This window comes from Choloepus didactylus, chromosome 4, assembly GCF_015220235.1.
Source record: "Choloepus didactylus isolate mChoDid1 chromosome 4, mChoDid1.pri, whole genome shotgun sequence".
In the NCBI taxonomy this organism is placed as follows: domain Eukaryota; kingdom Metazoa; phylum Chordata; class Mammalia; order Pilosa; family Megalonychidae; genus Choloepus; species Choloepus didactylus.
The window spans coordinates 7,934,245-7,959,234 of record NC_051310.1 but is presented as its reverse complement, the minus strand read 5'-3'; the positions used below and the strand labels follow the sequence as shown (position 1 = coordinate 7,959,234).

Sequence of the window (24,990 nt, the reverse complement as noted above, 5' to 3'; positions counted from 1 at the left end):
GTACTGTAAACAATTGAAAGTACGATTTGTTTTGTATGACTGCGTGGTATGTGAATATATCTCAATAAAATGAAGATTAAAAAAAAAAAAAGAGTAAACAATGATATTGATGGTGTATTTAAAACTTCAACTTCTGTGTAAGACCAAAGGAAGAAATGTTTATTAGGTGCAAAATCTGTATTTTTGGTAACACACTACATAATTTAACTTGTATGGTCAGTTTATTCAAACAACATAATTACATGGAATGTTGAATAGGGACTGAAATCTTGTTCGTTTGTACAGGTTAGTGTGACGACCCAATACATCCCAGAGTAATTTGGGCAGAGAATAAAAAGGTATTTGCAAAGCCCCTTTGAGGGACGGGGGGAAAATGTGGAAATATTAAACTTCCCCACTTGGCGAACTAATGATACTCTCACAAGCACTGGGAGCTACCAATTTAGAAGGCTAAGCCCTTGATCTTAGGGCTTGCCCTTATGAAGTCTGTTACTACAAAGGAGAGGCTAAGCCTGCTTATAATTGTGCCTAGGAGTTCCCCCCAGAGAACCTCCTTTGTTGCTCATATGTGGCCTCTCTCTCTAAGCCAATTCTGCAGGTAAACTCACTGCCCTTCCCCCTATGTGGGATATGACTCCCAGGGGTGTAAATCTCCCTGGCAACATGGGACATGACTCACAGGGATGAGCTTGGCTCTGGCATGATGGGACTGAGAAAGCTTTCTTGGACCAAAAGGGGGAAGAGAAATGAAATAAAGTTTTAGTGGCTGAGAGATCTCATATAGAGTCAAGAGGTCATTTTGGAGGCTATTCTTAGCATTATACAGATACCCCTTTTTAGTTTTTAGTGTATTGGAAGAGCTAGAAGAAAATACCTGAAACTGTTAAACTGCAATCCAGTAGCTGTTATTCTTGAAGAAGACTATATAGCTTACATTGTGTAACCGTGTGATTGTGAAAACTTTGTGGCTCTCATTCTCTTTGTCCAATGTATGGACAGATGAATAGAAAAGGGACATAAAGTAAACGAATAAAAGAGAGGGATGGGGCAATGGGATGTTTTGGGAGTTCTTTTTTACTTTAACTTTTCTTATTCTTTTCTATGTGTGGTAATGAAAATGTTTAAAAATTGATTGTGGTGATGAATGCACAACTATATAATGGTATTGTGAACAACTGATTGTATACTCTGGATGAATGTATGGATTGTGAAAATATCTCAATAAAATTGAATTAAAAAAAAAAAATCATTGGTGTCCCAGAAGGAGAAAAGGGCTAGGAAGAGTGTTTCAAGACATAGTTGGGGAAAACTTCCCAACCCTTCTAAATGATATAAATATGCAAATCAAAGACACCCAATGAACTCTAAATAGAATAAATCCAAATAAACCCACTCTGAGAAATATACTGATGAGATTCTCAAATGTTGAAGAGAAAGAGAAAGCTGTCAAAGCAGCAAGAGAGAAGCGATTCATCGCATATAAAGGAAATAAGACAAGACTAAGTACTGACTACTCAGTGGGCACCATGGTGGTGAGAAGGCAGTGGTAGGAACATATTTACGATTGAACAAAAAAAACTGTCAGCCAAGAATTCTTTATACTGCAAAGCTCTCTTTCAAAACTGAGGGAGTTTTTAAAATTTTCACAAACTAATGCTAAGAGAATTTGTTAACAAGAGACCTGCTCTCCAAGAAATACTAAAGGGAGCTCTACAGGCTGAGAGAAAAGGAAAGGAGAGAGAGGTCTGGAGAAGGGCACGTAAATGAAGAGTATTATTAAGGGTAACTTACAGGAAAAAAAACAGAGGGGGAAAAATAGATCTGACAACTAAAAACCAAAGGATAAGATGGCTGGTTCAAGAACTTTCACAGTTATAACTCTGAATGTGAATGAATTAAACTCTCCAATTAAAAGATACAGACTGGTAGAATGGATTAAGAAGTATGACCCATCAGTATGCTGTTCATACGAGACTCATCTTAGACCCTGTGACACAAAGAGACTGAAAGTGAATGGAATGAAAAAAAAAACATTCTGTGCAAGATGCAACCTAAAGAAAGCAGGGGTAGCTATACTAATACTGAATAAAATAGGCTTGTAATGTAAAGATGTCATAAGACACAAAGAAGGACACAATAAATTAATAAAGAGGACAATTCACCAAGAAGAAATAACAATCATAAATATGCACCCAATCAAGGAGCTCTAAAGTACATGCGACAAACATTGGCTATACTGAAGGGAGCAACAGACATTTCTACAATAATAGTGGGAGACTTCAATACACCACTCTCTTTTATAGATAGAACAACTAGACAGAAGGCCAATAAGGAAATTGAGAACCTAAACAATATGATAAATGAATTAGACTTAACAGACATATATAGATCGTGACACCTCAAATTACCAGGATGTACATTTTTCTCTAGTGCTCAAGGAATGTTTTTCAGGATACATCACATGCTGGGGCACAAAACAAGTCTTCATAAATTTAAAAAGACTGAAATTATTCAAAGCACATTCTCTGACCATAATGGAATGCAACTAGAAATCAACAAGCACCCAAGAACCAGATCTTTCACAAATGGAGGTTAAACAACACATTCCTAAACAACCAGGGGTGAAAGAAGAAATTGGAAGAGAAATAGGGAAATATCCAGAGACGAATGAAAATGAGAACACAACATATCAAAACCTATGGGATGTAGTGGAGGTGGTGCTGAGGGAAATTTATAGCTATAAATGCATACATCAAAAATCAGGGAAGAACTAAAACCAGAGACCTAATTGAACACCTGAAGAGGCTAGAGAATGATCAGCAAACTAACCCTAAAGCAAGTTGAAGAAAAGAAATAACAAAGATTAAAGCAGAAATAAACGAGCTGGAGAACAAAAATACAATAGAGTAAATAAAACCAAAAGTTCGTTCTTTGAGAAGATCAACAGGATTGACAGATTCTTAGCTAGACTGACAAAATCAAAAAGAGAGAAGACCCAAATAAACAGAAACAGAAATGAGATGAAATCCATAAGAGGATATTATGAATGGTATGCCAACAAGCTAGACAATTTAGAGGAAATGGACAATTTCCTGGGAACACATGAACAACCTAGACTGACCCAAGAAGAAATAGAAGACCTCAGCAAACCAATCACAAGCAAAGAAAGATACAACCAGTCCTCAAAAATCTACCTTCAAATAAAAAGCCCAGGGCCGGATGGCTTCACAGGGAATTTTACCAAACTTTCCAAAAAGAATTGACACCATTCCTGTTTAAACTCTTTCAAAAAACTGAAGATAAAGGAACACTGCCTAACTCATTTTATGAAACCAATATCACTCTAATACCAAAACCAGATAAAGATACCACAAAAAAGGAAAACTATAGGCCAATCTCCCTAATGAATATAGATGCAAAAATTCTCAACAAAATACTTGCAAATTGAATCCAAAGGCACATTAAAAGAATTATATTCCACGACCAAGTGGGGTTCATTCCTGGCATGCAAGGGTGGTTCAACATAAGAAAATCAATCAATGTAACACAATACATTAACATTAACAAACTGAAACAGAAAAATCAAATGATGATCTCAATAGATGCTGAGAAAGCATCTGGCAAAATTCAGCATCCCTTTTTGATAAAAACTCTTCGAAAGGTAGGAATTGAAGGAAACTTCCTCAATACAATAAAGGTCATATATGAGAAACCCACAGCCAGCACAGTACTCAACGGTGAGAAGTGAAAGCCTTCCCCCTAAGATTGGGAGCGAGACAAGGATGTCCACTGTCACCACTATTATTCAACACTGTGCTAAGCTCTAGCCAGAGCAATTCACCAAGACAAAGAAATAAAAGGTATCCCAACTGGAAAGGAAGAAATAAAACTGTCATTATTTGCATATGATATGATCTTATATGTGGAAAATCCTGAGAAACTGATGACACAGTTACTTGAACTAATAAAAAAATTCAATTGAGTGGTGGGATACAAGATTAATGCACATAAGTCTGTCTTGTTCCTACACACTGGAAATGACCTAAATGAAGAGGCAATCAAAAAAAAAAAAAAATTCCATTTACAATAGCAACTGAAAAAATCAAGTACCTAGGAATAAATTTAACCAAGGATGTAAAAGACCTCTAAACAGAAAATTACAAATTTTTAGTAAAAGAAATCAAAGGGGACCTAAAGAGATGGAAAGATAGTCTGTGTTCATGGATACGAAGGCTAAATGTTGTTAAGATGTCAGTTCTACCCAAACTAATCTACAGATTCAAGGCAATTCCAATAAAAATTCCAACAACCTACTTTGCAGACTTGGAAAAGCTAGTTATCAAATTTATTTGGAAGGGAAAGGGGCCTCGAATTGCCAAAAATACTCTAAAAGAGAGGAATGAAGTGGGAAGACTTACACTTCCAGACTCTGAAGCCTACTATAAAGCCACAGTAGTCAAAATAGCATGGTATTGACACAAAGATAGACGTGTGATCAATGGCATCGAATTGAGAGTTCAGAAATAGACCCCCAGATCAATGGTTGACTGATTTTTGATAAGGCTCGCAAATCCATTGAACTGGGACAGAACAGTCTCTTCAACAAACGGGTCTGGGAGAACTGGATATCCATATCCAAAAGAATGAAAGAGGACCCTACCTCACACTGGACACAAAAATGAACTCAAAGTGGATCAAAGACCTCAATATAAGAGACAGCACAATAAAACTCTTAGAATATAGGGAAACATCTTTAAGACCTACTAATAGGAGGTAGCTTCTTAGACCTTATACTCAAAGCACAAGTAACAAAAAAAAAAAAAAAAAAAATGGGAACTCCTCAAAATCAAAAGCTTCTGTGCCTCAAAAGGCTTTGTCAAAAAGGTGAAGAGACAACCAACTCAATGGGAGAAAATATTTGGAAACCATATATATGATAAGAGACTGCACATATAAAGAAATCCTACAACTCAACAAGAATAGTAAACAGCCCAATTATAAAATGGGCAAAAGATATAAAAAGGCATTTTTCCAAAGAGGAAATATAAATGGCTAAAAAACACATGAAAAAATGTTCATCTTCACTAGCTATTAGGGAAATGCAAATCAAAACCACAATGAGACACCGTCTCACACCAATAAAGAATGGCTGCCATTAAACAAACAGGAAATAATAAATGCTGGAGAGGATGTGGAGAAATTGGAACTCTTATTCATTGCTGGTGGGACTGTACAATGGTACAGCCACTGTGGAAGACAATTTGGTGGTTTCTCAGAAAACCAGATATCAATTTACTTTACGAGCCAGCAATTCCACTTCTTGGTAAATACCCAGAAGATCTGAAAGCAGTGACACAAACAGACATTTGTACGTTGATGTTCATAGCGGTATTGTTCACAACTGCCAAGAGATGACAACAATCCAACTGTCCTTCAACAGATGAGTGCATAAACAAAATGTGGTATATACATGTGATGGGATACTATGCAGCAGTAAGAAAGAACAAGGTCCTGAAATATATGGCAACATGGATGAAATCTGAAGATATAATGCTGAGTGAAATAAGTCAGACACAAAAGGAGAGATATTGTATGTTACCCCTACTATGAACTCCCTGTGTAAAATCAATGTCTTACAATATAGAATATTGGGGACCTAGAGATAGACAGACACTAGTGAATGGAAAATGATAACCTATTATGTTCAGATATGTTAATGAGGGTGAATTCAAAGGTATGGTAATGGATAGGGGTGATGATTGTTTGTTAATGGGATTATAAGTATCAGAGCTGTACTGAAGGTGAACAGGATTGAAAGGGGTTGTTTAAAGTCTTGTATCCCATAGATCAGCACTACAAATATAGATAGGTGATAGCATGATATACTTCTAAGGGATGGTACTAGTACAGAGAGTTGACAACAGAGTGGTATATGGGAAAAATCTACCTATTGCATATCAGGGACTATAATTAATAGGAATAGCTTAGTAGAACCACACAAATACTAGGGACAAATAATTAAGGGCTGAAAAGATCTATGGGGTGTTTTGGGTCATGAGCATTGTCTAAAATAGAGAGTGTTGAGAATTGTACCACTAAGTGATGATAATGTGAGATACTGATTGATTACCATGGACAGAACATATGCTATGTGAAATTAGGAAACTCTCCTTTATGAGTCAAGCCCAATCTTGAGGCTTGCTTGAGTGAAACTTATGGTTGTAAAGGGGAGGCTAAGCCCACCTATAATTCTGCCTGGGAATCACCTCCAGAGAAACTCCTTTGTTGCTCAAATGTGGACTTTCTCTCTCTAAGCCCAACTGTGCAAATGAATTCATTACCCTCGCGCCAACATTGGACAGGACCCCCCACATAAGTGAGTCTCCCTGGTGACATGGGACATGGATTCCGGAAACGAGCTTGACCCTGACATCGAAGGGTTGAGAATATCTTTTTGACCAAAAGGGGGAAAAGAAAGGCAACAAAATAAGTTTCCGCTGGCTAAGAGATTTCAAATATAGTCTAGAGGCTGTCCTGGAGGTTACTCCTATGCAAGCTCCAACTAGATATCCCAAATGGACACAGTATGATAAGCCCAAGTCAACAGTAGTACTGAAAAACTCTAAAGAATACCCGGGTCTGTATCTGAGACTCTATAAAAGTTTCACTCACTAAGTTTATTTTTCAGAAACTTAAATCCTCTAGAGAGCTCCTATGCCAGCTAACACCCCAAACCCAGAGGCAACAGCCTCTTCAAGAACATCAACCAGTTGCGTCCCCTTTTCCCATAATGTCGGCACCCCTTTTCAACATGAACAAGTTAGGGTGGTCACTGCCTAGACATCCCTGAAGATTGGGAAAGTGATTAAACTAGAGGAAGGGGTAGCAACAGACAAGATAGAATTTAACAAAGGATTATGAATACTGAATCTCTATATAATTTTCCTTTTCTTAGTTGCTAGGATATTAGAATAGCTAGAAGGAAAGAACTGAAATGGTAGAACCATAACCCATAACATTCTTGGAAATTTTCTATATAGCTACTTGCTAAATCGTAATTTGAAAGTTATCACCTTTTTGTATATATATTACATTTCACAATAAGGAAATAACTGTAACTATGGTACTGTTAAATTATAATTTGAAAGTTATCACTTTTTTGTATATATGTTACATTTGATAATAAGGAAATAACTGAAACATGGTACTGTAACCCAAAACACTCTTGGAAATTTTCTATAACTACTTGTTAAATTGTCCTTTGAAAGTTACCATCTTTTTACATATATGTTACATTTCCCAATAAGGAAATAACTGAACTTTGGAAATGTAACCCATAACATTCTGTGAAATTTGCACTCTAACTACTTGTTAAACTGCACTTGGAAAGTTATCACTTCTAGGTAAATATGTTATATTCCACAATAAAAAAAAATTAAATGTTGGCATTTCTAATGTCTATCCCATTATTCAGTAGGTTAAAGACTTTCTTAATGGAAGATAGTTGCTCTCAGGTGGTGAGTTCTGTTATTTTAAACTCATGACTCTGATTTAAAGGATTTGGAAATGGCAAATCCAAGTGATTAGCTCAGAATAATTCATTTTTAATAAAGAGATACTTGTCATAAAGAGGCAATAGGATGGCTCTTAGAAATTTGCAGGTGGAAACTTCCGTGTGATTTAATTCTGATCTGAGAGCTAAAGAACAGTGGAGTCAAGTACCTTCATAGAAGAGACATTTGCTAAGGTGGGAAAAGATCCTCTTTCAACACAATGAATGCAAAACTCATCCAATGGAGGAAAATGCATAATTTTGGTAGACACATTTAACTATAGATGAGAAAAAATTAGTTTTGGGGGTTACTAAAATAAAGTAACACCCTACAAAGCAAATGATTGTTCTTTTCCAAAAAATTAAATTTCACTATATTGACTGAAAGACTTTTAAAATTAGTAAAAATTCCTAAGAAAAAACTTTTCCTTAATAAAAATCTCAGAAGCTACCTAAGATTCCAGTTCTCATTCATCAGCCTTCTCTTGGCACTGGGAATTCCTCCTTTTAAAGTGGTAAAGATAAAAAAAAAAAAGAAAAGTGGGTTACCCTAAGCCCTGCTTCAGTGAGCTCCAGACAATATCTGCTCCTTTCCTTGGTTTCCACGTTGATATAGGCCACGTCATCCGCACAGTGCAGACTTTTCGAGACAAACATGTTGTGAACAGCAAAGAGAACATCATTTACAACTGCTTCGGCTTCCAGCCTCAAGTCTTTTATGTCAGTTCCTTCAAAACCATTGAGCTCTGACCCTTCTTCAAATCCTGATGTGCTGCTTAACTCCATGGGATTACAGTCCGTTTCCATTCTGCAAAAAAGAAATTGATATAAAACTTGTTCATAAAAAATAAAATTATTGTTTGATTAAAAGTATCTGTGCCTTGCAACTGCTTCTTAGTACAATACACCAGCTAAGAACTTTCAAGAAAAATACGGTCTAAAGACATTTCTAACAGTTTTTCACAGCAAAGTTACAGACATCCATGGATTTTCAAAGAAAGGATCTCTCCTTCCTCACTTGTCCCCAAAAGGTTAATTCCTCTATTGATGAGCATTTAGAATATTAGAATTTTTAGCCGTTTTGAACAACGCTGCAGTAAAAAATCCAGTACATGCTTCTTTTTGCAAGTATACTTATTTCTCTAGGATAGATACTTAGAAATAGAATTGCTGAGTCAGAGGACCTGCTCTTTTTAATTTTCAACAGATTCTGCCAATTAACCCTTCAAATAAAGGTTGTACTGATTTACATTCCACCTCAACAGCATATAGAAAACTATACTCTTTTCATCACACTCTTGCTAATCTTTTTTTAATATTTGCCAATTTGAAAGGGAAAGAATCATATATCATTGTTTTAACATACATTTCCTTGGTTGAACAGATTTTTGGATGTTGATAGGATACTTTTGGTTCTTAGATGACACAGCAGTAAAAGGCAGAGCTGGTAGTTTGAAATCAGAGTTTTAGTCCTTACTTACCATAGGATGCTAACCCTCAATAGTTCCTTTCATAACTTCTGAATGGATTTTGCTTAAGAAAGCCTCCCTTCTCCATGATTACATTAAAAATAAAAAAAAAAACCCTAAATTGTCTTTTAAATTCTCATGCTACCTATATTTAACTCTTTGTTCCATCTGGAATTTAATTTATGCTACATTATTTTCCAAATAGATAGCCTGCTGTTCCAACACCATTTATCAAATAACTCAACACTGTTTCACCACTTATTTGAACAATATTATTTCTTGTTCTAACTTGAGCCATTATTCCTGCATGGCTGCTATGTTGTTATGGTGTCTCTTCTGTGGCCAGGGTTAAAACAGATTTTCTTGGCAGTGAGTGTTGTTAAAATTTGAAATGTATGCATGAGAAAAGCTAATGAACATGAAACTGCTTTGGAATCTAAAAAGGACTTTACAGGAGAAGATACTGTGCTCTCTTTTTACCTGCCTGGCTTTAAAGTAAGTTAAAATTTTCATTTCTCTGTTATGGATTAAGCACCCACTGTCCTAAATGTAGCATGATTCTTCATTAATTCATCTATTAGATGAACACTCACTTCCTACCTACTCCAGCACTGTGGTGAAGGTCTATCTCTACCCCCACCACATTGGAGTTAGATCAGATTAGCAATAAATCCATCTTTTTTTTTTTTCTAAAAAAAGAGCTTTAACAAATCTTTTTCTGACAAAGCTGACAACCTGCTATGAATACTTACACCATTTGTCTGTTACCTTACAAATTCCCATCACTTTTCTGAAGTTACTAACTTGTGTACTATTTGTATGATATTCAGAATCCCCTAAATAAGTAGTTCTCAACCTCAGCAGCTCATCAGAATTGCCTGGGAGAGCTTATAAAAAAATACAGATGCATAGATCCCACCAGAGAAGCAGAATCAGAATCTCTGGGAATTAAGTATTTTTTCAGAGTTCCCAGGTGATTCTGTTGTGCAGCCCTGGCTGTAGAGTACCAGCAAAAATCTTAAGGAGCTAGAGTTCCTACAGCTGTGGGTCATTCGCACTTCACAGAAGTCAAAACTATTTGCTAAAGTAATCTATAATAATCTGTGTAAAGCTATTTCAAAAACTTGCATAGCAAATGTACAAAAAAAGTGTCCCCCCCAATCCTACTGTAACTAATAATATATTTAAAGGCTCCTTCATCTTGTCTCCCATAGCACTTTATAGAATTAGTCACTCATTACTAACAAGTTAAACATAAATCTACCAATTATTGCTAGAGCACTCTGTCAGGTAACTGAAACTTAGTATTGATTTACTACATGAAAGTGCAAATGTATGATATTCTAAACATTTTCCACCTTAGTCAAAAAAATCAGTATACTCTTTAATATTATGCTTGGTTTTATATATAAGAAATGAGTCCATTTGATTTTCTCACAAAGTCAGTTTTGAGGATTCTGCAATGTAACCGAACACCATTAATCTCTTGTAACACCATGAACATCAACGTCTGTATTTTGCTCACTTAATTGCTGGTTGTGAATACGTCAATTACAGATGTCAGAAATAATAATCATTAAACAAAAAAGGGATGCTTATATGTGAAAGTTAGACAGTATTTAACAGTATACAAAGTTTTCTTAGCAAGAGTAATTCACTGCAATTAGGACCTGTAATAATGGAGGAAGACGAAGAATCCGGCACTAGAACGGAAGAAACCCTCACAAGCTGGCAAAGCAGGTCACCAAACTGTTGCTTGTGTAATACTCAGCACCAATCTGCAAAAACGCGAAAGACACATTTTCTAAAACTGAAAACATTTTGAAGATTTTCTCTGAACTGTCTTTGAATGACATAAAATAGCAAACACATTCAGAACTTTTGATGGTGATATGTATAAAGAAAATTAAAATTACACACTTTGTTATATAAGCATCATCCAAATTAATAGTATTTTCAGCAGTTACAATTTATCTTCTGTTGGCTGTAACAGACTCTTGTTGATTGATTATCAACATCTGTTCCCCTTCCTAACCTCAGCCAGATTTTCCACGGGGAATCATAAATTCCTCTCCTTACTGAGGAGCTTTGGTGAGATTGACCTCAATCGCAGTTACAGACTGTCCTAGACCAATCAACACACACTTTTCCTGGTCACTTTAACCCAGAACAGTTCAGTCAGAGCAGAGTCTCAGTTGTTCCTGGCAGCCAACTTTAGATGGGAAATAGCTTGAGGATGATGCTGACAATGGGAACAAAGCAGAGCCACGAGATTCACAGAGAAATGGGAGTCAGAGCCCGGGTGGCTGCTCAACCTCTGCCAATAAATTTCCATTATTTTACTGGCAATCCAAAGCATCCTGATTCAGGAGTCTACCCAAAATGAAAAGCAGTAATCAATCTACCTCTAATACAGACTTAGAGAGGTAAGGAGGTTTAAAAAACAGAAACCTCATGATGCTGCTGAATATCTTCGCTTCTTTCATGTACAAAGTGCTCAATAAAAGCTTTGTAGACTTCGAAAGTTAATGTCTGTATTAGTTTCATTTTGTTGCTGAACAAAGTTACACAAATGTGGCTTAAAACAACATAAATTTATTCTCCTATAGTTTTGGAGGTTAGAAGTCTAAAATTAAGGTATTGGCAGGGCTGTGTTCTTTCTGGAGGCTTCGTGTGTGTGTGTGTGTGGTGGATCTCTATATGCCAGAAAACCATGTTCTTAAACTTAATCCATTCTTGTGGGTGTGAACCCTTGTAAATAGGACCTTTTGATGAGGCTACTTCAGTTAAGGTATGGTCCAACTCAATCAGGATGGGTCTTAATCTTTAAATAAGCAGGATGAAATTCAGATGCATAAAGAGAAAGCCACTGAGGGAGCAGCCAGAAGACGAAATCAGTGGAACCCAGAAGAGAAGGGAGAGGCCAGGAGAGGCTGCAATATGCACTGCCATATATCAGAGGAGCCCAGGACCAAGGTTAATGGCAGCTAGCCCCAGAATGCCAGTCTTCAGAAAGAAAGCATCATCCTGAAAATGCCTTGATTTGGACTTTTTCCTAGCCTCAAAACCGTGAACTATTAAATTGTTTAAGTCAGCATTGCATTGGTATTTGCTTGAACAGTCAAGGAAACAAAACAGGGAGATTCTGTTTCCCTGCCTTTTCTAGCTCCTAAAGGCCACCTGCATTCCTTGGCTACTGGCCCCTTCCTCCATCTTCAGAATGTATCACTCCAACCTCTGGTACTGAGGTCACATCTCCTTTATCTGAGTCTGACTTTTCCTGCATCTCTATGTAAGAGGAACCTTTTAATTACATTAGGCCCACCAGGACAATCTAGGATAAGCTCCCCATTTCAAGGTCCTTAACTTAATCACATCTGCAAAGTCTCTTTTGCCATGTAAGGTAACATAGTCACAGGTTCTGGGGATTAGGACGTGGACATCTTTGGGGGGCCATTATTCTGTTTACGATGGTGTCCAAACTCCTTCAGCAGAAAAGAGTAAAGACAGTCAGACACATCATTTTTTGCCCTTCCTTTTTGGGACAGTCATAATTTACCTTTCATAACCATAATGAATGGACAATGTAAGGTGCTAGGAAGTTTTTACAGTTCTCCTCAAAGTTGGTCAGAGTGTTTGTCCAGCCTAGTGACTTCTATTGAAGGGTTCCTTAATCATAGGTTTCACGTTTTATACTATGTGAATTCAGCACCATGCTCACAATAGAATGTACTGGGGATGGGTGGTTCAATCAAAGGAACCCCCTCGAGACTTCCAAGGTGCCTATGAATTGTCCTAAATTACAAATCTGTTCAACCACTCAATTCCAGATGGTAACTAACTTAAACAATCAGGTTCTCTTTGGAGGAGTTTGAACACAGAAACAAAATAAATGAAGCCAGTTAGCTAGTGATGACAAAAGCAACAGAAGCAGTGCAGAGAGCCACTGAGTTGCCACACCCATGGAACACTAGTGCTCCAAATTCCTTGAAAGATACAATCTACCACAATTTACACAAAAGGGAATAGATACTTTGAAGAAGCCTATATTTGTTAAGAATTAAATCAACACTAATAACCTTCCAAAACAGAAAGCCCAGAACCAGATGGCTTCACTAGTAAATTCAATAAATATTTAAAGAATAGATGGAGGCGGGGCAAGATGGCAGACTGGTGAGCTGTATGTTTTAGTTACTCCTCCAGGAAAGTAGGTAGAAAGCCAGGAACTGCGTGGACTGGACACCACAGAGCAATCTGACTTTGGGCATACTTCATACAACACTCATGAAAACGTGGAACTGCTGAGATCAGCGAAATCTGTAAGTTTTTGCGGCCAGGGGACCCGCGCCCCTCCCTGCCAGGCTCAGTCCCGTGGGAGGAGGGGCTGTCAGCTCCGGGAAGGAGAAGGGAGAACTGCAGTGGCAGCCCTTATCGGAAACTCATTCTGCTGATTCAAACTCCAACCATAGATAGACGGAGACCAGACACCAGAGAATCTGAGAGCAGCCAGCCCAGCAGAGAGGAGACAGGCATAGAAAAAAAACAACACGAAAAACTCCAAAATAAAAGCGGAGGATTTTTGGAGTTCCGGTGAACATATAAAGGGGAAGGGCAGAGCTCAGGCCCGAGCTCAGGCCCTGAGGCGCATATGCAAATCCCGAAGAAAAGCTGATCTCTCTGCCCTGTGGACCTTTCCTTAATGGCCCTGGTTGCTTTGTCTCTTAGCATTTCAATAACCCATTAGATCTCTGAGGAGGGCCCTTTTTTTTTTTTAATCCTTTTTTCTTTTTCTAAAACAATTACTCTAAGAAGCCCAATACAGAAAGCTTCAAAGACTTGCTATTTGGGCAGGTCAAGTCAAGAGCAGAACTAGGAGAGCTCTGAGACAAAATGCAATAATCCAGTGGCTGAGAAAATTCACTAAACACCACAACTTCCCAAGAAAAGGGGGGTGTCCGCTCACAGCCATCATCCTGGTGGACAGGAAACACTCCTGCCCATCGCCAGCCCCATAGCCCAGAACTGCCCCAGACAACCCAGTGTGACGGAAGTGCTTCAAATAACAGGCACACACCACAAAACTGGGCGTGGACATTAGCCTTCCCTGCAACCTCAGCTGATTGTCCCAGAGTTGGGAAGGCAGAGCAGTGTGAATTAACAAAGCCCCATTCAGCCATCATTTCAGCAGACTGGGAGCCTCCCTACACAGCCCAGCAGCCCAGAACTGCCCTGGGGGGACGGCACTCACTTGTGACATAGCACAGTCATCCCTCAACAGAGGACCCGGGGTGCACGGCCTGGAAGAGGGGCCCACTTGCAAGTCTCAGGAGCCATACGCCAATACCAAGGACTTGTCGGTCAGTGGCAGAGACAAACTGTGGCAGGACTGAACTGAAGGATTAGACTATTGCAGCAGCTTTAAAACTCTAGGATCACCAGGGAGATTTGATTGTTAGAGCCACTCCCCCCTCCCTGACTGCCCAGAAACACGCCCCATATACAGGGCAGGCAACACCAACTACACATGCAAGCTTGGTACACCAATTGGACCCCACAAGACTCACTCCCCCACTCACCAAAAAGGCTAAGCAGGGGAGAACTGGCGGCTCGTGGACGCCACCTGCTGGTTAGTTAGAGAAAGTATACTCCACGAAGCTGTAGATCTGATAAATTAGAGATAAGGACTTCAATTGGTCTACAAATCCTAAAAGAACCCTATCAAGTTCAGCAAATGCCATGAGGCCAAAAACAACAGAAAATTATAAAGCATATGAAAAAACCAGACGATATGGATAATCCAAGCCCAAGCACCCAAATCAAAAGATCAGAAGAGACACAGCACCTAGAGCAGCTACTCAAAGAACTAAAGATGAACAATGAGACCATAGTACAGGAGACAAAGGAAATCAAGAAGACCCTAGAAGAGCATAAAGAAGACATTGCAAGACTAAATAAAAAAATGGATGATCTTATGGAAATTAAAGAAACTGTTGACCAAATTAAAAAGATTCTGGACACTCATAGTACAAGACTAGAGGAAGTTGAACAACGAATCAGTGACCTCGAAGATGACAGAATGGAAAATGAAAGCATAAAAGAAAGAATGGGGAAAAAAATTGAAAAAATCGAAATGGACCTCAGGGATATGATAGATAATATGAAATGTCCAAATATAAGACTCATTGGTGTCCCAGAAGGGGAAGAAAAGGGTAAAGGTCTAGGAAGAGTATTCAAAGAAATTGTTGGGGAAAACTTCCCAAATCTTCTAAACAACATAAATACACAAATCATAAATGCTCAGCGAACCCCAAATAGAATAAATCCAAATAAACCCACTCCGAGACATATACTGATCACACTGTCAAACACAGAAGAGAAGGAGCAAGTTCTGAAAGCAGCAAGAGAAAAGCAATTCACCACATACAAAGGAAACAGCATAAGACTAAGTAGTGACTACTCAGCAGCCACCATGGAGGCGAGAAGGCAGTGGCACGATATATTTACAATTCTGAGTGAGAAAAATTTCCAGCCAAGAATACTTTATCCAGCAAAGCTCTCCTTCAAATTTGAGGGAGAGCTTAAATTTTTCACAGACAAACAAATGCTGAGAGAATTTGCTAACAAGAGACCTGCCCTACTGGAGATACTAAAGGGAGCCCTACAGACAGAGAAACAAAGAAAGGACAGAGAGACTTGGAGAAAGGTTCAGTACTAAAGAGATTCGGTATGGGTACAATAAAGGATATTAATAGACAGAGGGGAAAAATATGACAAACATAAACCAAAGGATAAGATGGCTGATTCAAGAAATGCCTTCACGGTTATAATGTTGAATGTAAATGGATTAAACTCCCCAATTAAAAGATATAGATTCGCAGAATGGTTCAAAAAAAAATGAACCATCAATATGTTGCATACAAGAGACTCATCTTAGACACAGGGACACAAAGAAACTGAAAGTGAAAGGATGGAAAAAAATATTTCATGCAAGCTACAGCCAAAAGAAAGCAGGTGTAGCAATATTAATCTCAGATAAAATAGACTTCAAATGCAGGGATGTTTTGAGACACAAAGAAGGCCACTACATACTAATAAAAGGGGCAATTCAGCAAGAAGAAATAACAATCGTAAATGTCTATGCACCCAATCAAGGTGCCACAAAATACATGAGAGAAACAATGGCAAAACTAAAGGAAGCAATTGATGTTTCCACAATAATTGTGGGAGACTTCAACACATCACTCTCTCCTATAGATAGATCAACCAGACAGAAGACCAATAAGGAAATTGAAAACCTAAACAATCTGATGAATGAATTAGATTTAACAGACATATACAGGACATTAAATCCCAAATCACCAGGATACACATACTTTTCTATTGCTCATGGAACTTTCTCCAGAATAGATCATATGCTGGGACATAAAACAAGCCTCAATAAATTTAAAAAGATTGAAATTATTCAAAGCACATTCTCTGACCACAATGGAATACAATTAGAACTCAATAACCATCAGAGACTTAGAAAATTCACAAATACCTGGAGGTTAAACAACACATTCCTAAACAATCAGTGGGTTAAAGAAGAAATAGCAAGAGAAATTGCTAAATATATAGAGACGAATGAAAATGAGAACACAACATACCAAAACCTATGGGATGCAGCAAAAGCAGTGCTAAGGGGGAAATTTATAGCACTAAACGCATATATTAAAAAGGAAGAAAGAGCCAAAATGAAAGAACTAATGGATCAACTGAAGAAGCTAGAAAATGAACAGCAAACCAATCCTAAACCAAGTACAAGAAAAGAAATAACAAGGATTAAAGCAGAAATAAATGACATAGAGAACAAAAAAACAATAGAGAGGATAAATATCACCAAAAGTTGGTTCTTTGAGAAAATCAACAAGATTGACAAGCCCCTAGCTAGACTGACAAAATCAAAAAGAGAGAAGACCCATATAAACAAAATAATGAATGAAAAAGGTGACATAACTGCAGATCCTGAAGAAATTAAAAAAATTATAAGAGGATACTATGAACAACTGTATGGCAACAAACTGGATAATGTAGAGGAAATGGACAATTTCCTGGAAACATATGAACAACCTAGACTGACCAGAGAAGAAATAGAAGACCTCAACCAACCCATCACAAGCAAAGAGATCCAATCAGTCATCAAAAATCTTCCCACAAATAAATGCCCAGGGCCAGATGGCTTCACAGGGGAATTCTACCAAACTTTCCAGAAAGAACTGACACCAATCTTACTCAAACTCTTTCAACACATTCAAGAAAATGGAACACTACCTAACTCATTTTATGAAGCTAACATCAATCTAATACCAAAACCAGGCAAAGATGCTACAAAAAAGGAAAACTACCGGCCAATCTCCCTAATGAATATAGATGCAAAAATCCTCAGCAAAATACTTGCAAATCGAATCCAAAGACACATTAAAAAATCATACACCATGACCAAGTGGGGTTTATTCCAGGCATGCAAGGATGGTTCAACATAAGAAAATCAATCAATGTATTACAACACATTAACAAGTCAAAAGGGAAAAATCAATTGATCATCTCAATAGATGCTGAAAAAGCATTTGACAAAATCCAACATCCCTTTTTGATAAAAACACTTCAAAAGGTAGGAATTGAAGGAAACTTCCTCAACATGATAAAGAGCATATATGAAAAACCCACAGCCAGCATAGTACTCAATGGTGAGAGACTGAAAGCCTTCCCTCTAAGATCAGGAACAAGACAAGGATGCCCGCTGTCACCACTGTTATTCAACATTGTGCTGGAAGTGCTAGCCAGGGCAATCCGGCAAGACAAAGAAATAAAAGGCATCCAAATTGGAAAAGAAGAAGTAAAACTGTCATTGTTTGCAGATGATATGATCTTATATCTAGAAAACCCTGAGAAATTGATGATACAGCTACTAGAGCTAATCAACAAATTTAGCAAAGTAGCGGGATACAAGGTTAATACACATAAGTCAGTAATGTTTCTATATGCTAGAAATGAACAAACTGAAGAGACACTCAAGAAAAAGATACCATTTTCAATAGCAACTAAAAAAATCAAGTACCTAGGAATCAACTTAACCAAAGATGTAAAAGACCTATACAAAGAAAACTACATAACTCTACTAAAAGAAATAGAAGGGGACCTTAAAAGATGGAAAAATATTCCATGTTCATGGATAGGAAGACTAAATGTCATTAAGATGTCAATTCTACCCAAACTCATCTACAGATTCAATGCAATCCCAATCAAAATTCCAACAACCTACTTTGCAGACTTGGAAAAGCTAGTTATCAAATTTATCTGGAAAGGGAAGATGCCTCGAATTGCTAAAGACACTCTAAAAAAGAAAAACGAAGTGGGAGGACTTACACTCCCTGACTTTGAAGCTTATTATAAAGCCACAGTTGCCAAAACAGCATGGTACTGGCACAAAGATAGACATATAGATCAATGGAATCGAATTGAGAATTCGGAGATAGACCCTCAGATCTATGGCCGACTGATCTTTGATAAGGCCCCCAAAGTCACTGAACTGAGTCATAATGGTCTTTTCAACAAATGGGGCTGGGAGAGTTGGATATCCATATCCAAAAGAATGAAAGAGGACCCCTACCTCACCCCCTACACAAAAATTAACTCAAAATGGACCAAAGATCTCAATATAAAAGAAAGTACCATAAAACTCCTAGAAGATAATGTAGGAAAACATCTTCAAGACCTTGTATTAGGCGGCCACTTCCTAGACTTTACACCCAAAGCACAAGCAACAAAAGAGAAAATAGATAAATGGGAACTCCTCAAGCTTAGAAGTTTCTGCACCTCAAAGGAATTTCTCAAAAAGGTAAAGAGGCAGCCAACTCAATGGGAAAAAATTTTTGGAAACCATGTATCTGACAGAAGACTGATATCTTGCATATATAAAGAAATCCTACAACTCAATGACAATAGTACAGTCGGCCCAATTATAAAATGGGCAAAAGATATGAAAAGACAGTTCTCTGAAGAGGAAATACAAATGGCCAAGAAACACATGAAAAAATGTTCAGCTTCACTAGCTATTAGAGAGATGAAAATTAAGACCACAATGAGATACCATCTAACACCGGTTAGAATGGCTGCCATGAAACAAACAGGAAACTACAAATGCTGGAGGGGATGTGGAGAAATTGGAACTCTTATTCACTGTTGGTGGGACTGTATAATGGTTCAGCCACTCTGGAAGTCAGTCTGGCAGTTCCTTAGAAAACTAGATATAGAGTTACCATTCGATCCAGCGATTGCACTTCTCGGTATATACCCGGAAGATCGGAAAGCAGTGACACGAACAGATATCTGCACGCCAATGTTCATAGCAGCATTATTCACAATTGCCAAGAGATGGAAACAACCCAAATGTCCTTCAACAGATGAGTGGATAAATAAAATGTGGTACATACACACGATGGAATACTACGCGGCAGTAAGAAGGAACGATCTCGTGAAACATATGACAACATGGATGAACCTTGAAGACATAATGCTGAGCGAAATAAGCCAGGCACAAAAAGACAAATATTATATGCTACCACTAATGTGAACTTTGAAAAATGTAAAACAAATGGTTTATAATGTAGAATGTAGGGGAACTAGCAATAGAGAGCAATTAAGGAAGGGGGAACAATAATCCAAGAAGAACAGATAAGCTATTTAACGTTCTGGGGATGCCCAGGAATGACTATGGTCTGTTAATTTCTGATGGATATAGTAGGAACAAGTTCACAGAAATGTTGCTATATTAGGTAACTTTCTTGGGGTAAAGTAGGAACATGTTGGAAGTTAAGCAGTTATCTTAGGTTAGTTGTCTTTTTCTTACTCTTTTGTTACGGTCTCTTTGAAATGTTCTTTTATTGTATGTTTGTTTTCTTTTTAACTTTTTTTTCATACAGTTGATTTAAAAAAGAAGGGAAAGTTAAAAAAAAAAAAAAAAGAAAAAGAAGGAAAAAAAAAAGATGTAGTGCCCCCTTGAGGAGCCTGTGGAGAATGCAGGGGTATTCACCTACCCCACCTCCATGGTTGCTAACATGATCACAGACATAGGGGACTGGTTGTTTGATGGGTTGAGCCCTCTACCACTGGTTTTACCCTTGGGAAGACGGTTGCTGCAAAGGAGAGGCTAGGCCTCCCTATGGTTGTGCCTAAGAGCCTCCTCCCGAATGCCTCTTTGTTGCTCAGATGTGGCCCTCTCTCTCTGGCTAAGCCAACTTGAAAGGTGAAATCACTGCCCTCCCCGCTACGTGGGATCAGACACCCAGGGGAGTGAATCTCCCTGGCAACGTGGAATATGACTCCCGGGGAGGAATGTAGACCTGGCATCGTGGGACGGAGAACATCTTCTTGACCAAAAGGGGGCTGTGAAAGGAAATGAAATAAGCTTCAGTGGCAGAGAGATTCCAAAAGGAGCCGAGAGGTCACTCTGGTGGGCACTCTTATGCACACTTTAGACAACCCTTTTTAGGTTCTAAAGAATTGGGGTAGCTGGTGGTGGATACCCGAAACTATCAAACTACAACCCAGAACCCATGAATCTCGAAGACAGTTGTATAAAAATGTAGCTTATGAGGGGTGACAATGGGATTGGGAAAGCCATAAGGACCACACTCCACTTTGTCTAGTTTATGGATGGATGAGTAGAAAAATAGGGGAAGGAAACAAACAGAGAAAGGTACCCAGTGTTCTTTTTTACTTCAATTGCTCTTTTTCACTCTAATTATTATTCTTGTTATTTTTGTGTGTGTGCTAATGAAGGTGTCAGGGATTGATTTGGGTGATGAATGTACCACTATGTAATGGTACTGTAAACAATCAAAAGTACGATTTGTTTTGTATGACTGCGTGGTATGTGAATATATCTCAATAAAATGAAGATTAAAAAAAAAAAAAAAAAAGAATAGATGACACCAATTCTCTACAATTTCTTCCAAAAGTAGAAGCATGGAGAACTCTTCCTAACTCATTTCATGAGGGCAGCACTATCCTAATACCAAAACCAGACAAGACATTACAAGAAAGGAAAACTAGTATCTCTCATGAATATAGTTGCAAGAATCCTCAATGAAATATTGCAAATTAACTCTACTAATTTCATTAATATCTGTGTAATTTCTGAGTCAGTTTCAATTGATAGTTTTCTCCTCATTATGGGTTGTATTCTCCTCTTTCTTTGCAGGCAGTTTTTGATTGGATGCCAGATACTGTGAAATTTGCCTTTTGTGGTAGGGCATATTTTTGTATTCCTATAATATTACTAAGCATTATTCTAGGATGCAGTTATCTGGCTACAGCTTGATCTTTTTCTTGCTCTTATTTTTGGGCAGTACTAAAGTGTATTTACTGTCTGGTTAATTCTGCCCCACTACAGAGGCAAAACCTTCTGAGTACTCTACCTAATGCCTGTTGAATTATGAGGTTTCTACTCTGGGTGATGGGAATAGGTATTACCCCAATCCTGTGTGAGACCTGAAAAATGGTTCCCTTTAATTCTTTTGGGAAGTTCTTTCCCCACCTTTGGGGAGTTTCCTTACACCTATGTGATCAGTTTTCAGCTGGAAGCTGGGCAGGGAATCCTTTTTTTTTGGCCATAGCTCTATCTCTGTGTAGCTGTCCACTTTCTAGTACTCTGTGCTGGCTGCCTTGGCATCTTCAGACCCCTTGCTTCATGTCCTTAACTCAGGGAGACCACTAGGCTCTACCTGGGTTTTCATTCCCTGTGCCATGGACACTCCAAGTGATAAAAGTGGGGCAATTGTAGGGCTCGCCCTGTTTGTTTCTGGCCTCTCAGAGGTCACTGTCCTTTATTGCCTGACGTCCAAAGTCTTGAAAATCACTGTCTCATATAGTTTTGTCAATTTTTTTGTTGTTTCAGGGAGGAGGGTAAAGCTGGTTCCTGTTAGCATCCTGGTCAGAAATGGGAAATCCCATTAGCCAGTTTTGAGACAAGTTTGCAATCTTATTTCAGCAGTTTTTCTTTCAATGATTATATACTGTGGTCCCTCCTATACTACTTTGAACAAATTTTACCATCTTGCTGGTTCTCTCATTAATAAGTTAAACACATTTTTGACACATGCTTACTATATGTTTGCATGAGACTCCTGTTTCTTTTACCCAGCATGCTGCTTCTGATCTCAGGTAGTGTTCCTCACCATCTCCTTACTAGCATCTCTGCATTGCTACTGCTGCACTTGTCATATCTCATTGCAAATCATTTTTATGCCTGTACTGCTACAGGCCCATGAGGATGGGCACCTGTGATGTCCCTCATCAGCCCAGTGTCTGGCATAAAGCAGGTCTACATTGGATATTTTCTGAATGAATATACAAAGAAAAAATTCAAGCTCTCTACTTTTCAAGCTGCTGTACTTGGCCCTGTGGTGAGGAGCATACAAAGCTGTAGGATAAACATGGCGGACATTCCTGGAAAATACAGATGATTATTTTGGAGTAGGACGCAAAACTGCCTAGAATTATAAAGGAAAAAAACCATGAATGTTTGGAAGTTTCAAGCCATGCCCTCTTAAGGTCATGCCCCCACAGTCCTATGGTTTCCTTGGAATCTGACAGGAACATTTGGGTGAAAATTTTTTAGTAAAATTGCTCTAACCCCAGGAACTAATTCAAATAGACAGAAATTCCAGGCATTTGGTCTGGGGCCATACAGTAACGGGGCAGGGGCAGGAGATGGTATAAAGGTAGAAGGTTTGTACAGAGTTTGCCCTTCTAAGTCTTTGTAGCTCTCTTCCACTTAAGTTATGCTCTTGTTTTTCTGTTAAAAGTTAAGATAATTATTGAGGGTGTTAATTTTTTTTACATTTGAATTTTTCTATGGTAAAAAGAAAACGTATTACATCTGTAATAAGAAAAAACAAATTTTAAAAAGTTGTGATATATTGGAAATAAAGATTAGTAATCTAACATTCAGAATTTAGGCAAAGCAAACTATTTTCACCTTTATTTTCTTTTAACACGTAACATTTTATCTCTTTTTTCAGTAGCTCTAAGACATATATTGATTTTGATATTGAACATTTAAAATCTGAATCATTTGTAGTATTACAAATATGAAGTATTTGTCATTCAAATAAAAGTGGTTTATTTTTCCATTTATATGCTGATTCATAAAATTGTTGTGTTTCTCATTTTCTGCAATGACGCAGACACATATACAACCTAGCAACCACAAATCAAGCCAACACAAAGTGTATTGTGCCTTTTTGATTAAGGAGCATGCTGAGGTGAAGTAATATGTAGTGTTATTTGAGAAATATTTTAAACTGTAAATAAGCAACACAAAAACCCTGTACACAACTTTTCCTTCAAAACCAGAAACTGTAATTGAAATTTCTAAAAAAAGACTCTCAAAAACTGAATGTTTTAAAAAAAAATTCCAGTAATGACAGTATTTTATTTCTATATAATCCTCCGAAAAATAATCATTTGGAGTCATATTTAAGTAGAGTACATTCTAATCAAAGTAAGACAAATTGATATCCAAAGTGATATAAAATAGAAAACCTCTTTTTTTCCATTTTGAGCAATATTCTGTTGCCAACACTTTCAAAAATTGGAATGTCTTAAGGTTGCTATTAGATATATGGTAGTTTGCATCACCTCATATAGTTTCCAAAATGATTCCTTAAAACATCATACATAAATTAGGAACCAGCTTTTTCTCCATCTGTTGCTATAATTTTTGGACTGTGTTTGTGTTTTTGGAAAAGTCATAAAACTGGTTATAAAGATAACTGATTACTAAATTCTTTTTTTCTCTACTTAATTTACTGGCATTTGTTGTTTCATCAAAAATTCATAGCATCAAAAAGCTGGAAAAAGTGTAGAGGTCAGTTTCTTCCATGATGACAAAAGAAGGGGCACAGAAAGACAGTCATATATACAGCCTGTTGAAAGAACAATGCCAGAAAAGTTCTCAAGAGCAGTACACAGATTTTGAAATTGCACTATGCAAGCTTGACTTTTCAGTTGACATTACAATATCGATCATCATGATTGCCTTATTTGTGTCATACACTATAGTCTGGCAAATCTCCATGGGATCAGCACAGAGTGGTGGTTAAAAGGCTAAACAGATCAAAGCTGCAACCTCAGCTCTGCCACTTAGCTACTATGTGACCAGGGGCAGAACATTTACTCTCTCATCAAGTAAGCACAGTTTGCTTACTTCTAAACTGAAGTCAACAACATCTACCTTAAAGGAAAACTGAGAGGATGAAATAAGTGATTATGGAATATACTCAAGCATGGTGCCTGGCACATCATAAGCTCAAGAGATATTATCTGTTAAATATTATATTCTAAAAACAGAGTATTTAAAAATATCTTAAAAAAAAAAAATGAGAGCTGGCCCCAAGGCTCAAGCCTTTTAATCCTAAGTTCAGTGTTCTTGGTGTTACACAGGGCAGCCACTATGGCCACTTTGTGTGACCCCAAGAGCTGTGCAACATGGGAGCCCTAGCATCATATTCCAGTCACCTCAAATGCAAGTCTTAAAAAATAGGCCAATGACATCTAATTGGCTTTTCTATTATTTCACATGTTAATGTGGATTTCTTTGAGGGGTGATTATGTTGACATGACCCATTCAACCTATGGTACAGTTTCTAACCTGTCACTACAAACCCTTCTTTGTAATTCTTAAAAAGCTGAAAATGTTTGATTGGATAATAGTTTTCAACTTCCTCAATTAGTGTTGGGCATTATCATTCTGTGATAGGGACTCTGTCTTTGATAAAACACAAAACAGCACCGTGACTTGGGATATAAACTGAGCTAAAGGCGTAACGATGACGGTCCTAAACATTTACACTGAATTTCTCCAAGAAAGCAAAGAATGTACATGACAACACTTGTAACACACTGAGTGGAACATATTTGCTATTG

General features: G+C 37.7%; 1 protein-coding gene across 4 annotated transcripts in view; it reads right to left on the bottom strand.

Moving 5' to 3' along the window:
* Positions 1-24,990, bottom strand: part of LOC119531086 (GSK3B interacting protein) — a 46,373-nt gene that overhangs the window by 18,423 nt on the left and 2,960 nt on the right. For 2 of the 4 annotated variants that reach the window (XM_037831910.1, XM_037831911.1), the window contains 2 exons: positions 10,692-10,799; positions 8,102-8,360 (listed from right to left, as the gene is read on the bottom strand). In XM_037831910.1, the coding sequence (XP_037687838.1) occupies positions 8,102-8,359 (258 nt within the window). In that variant the 5' untranslated portion in view covers position 8,360; positions 10,692-10,799. The remainder of the gene's footprint in view (positions 1-8,101; positions 8,361-10,691; positions 10,800-24,990) is intronic. The other 2 variants (XM_037831912.1, XM_037831913.1) reach the window with 1 other exon arrangement.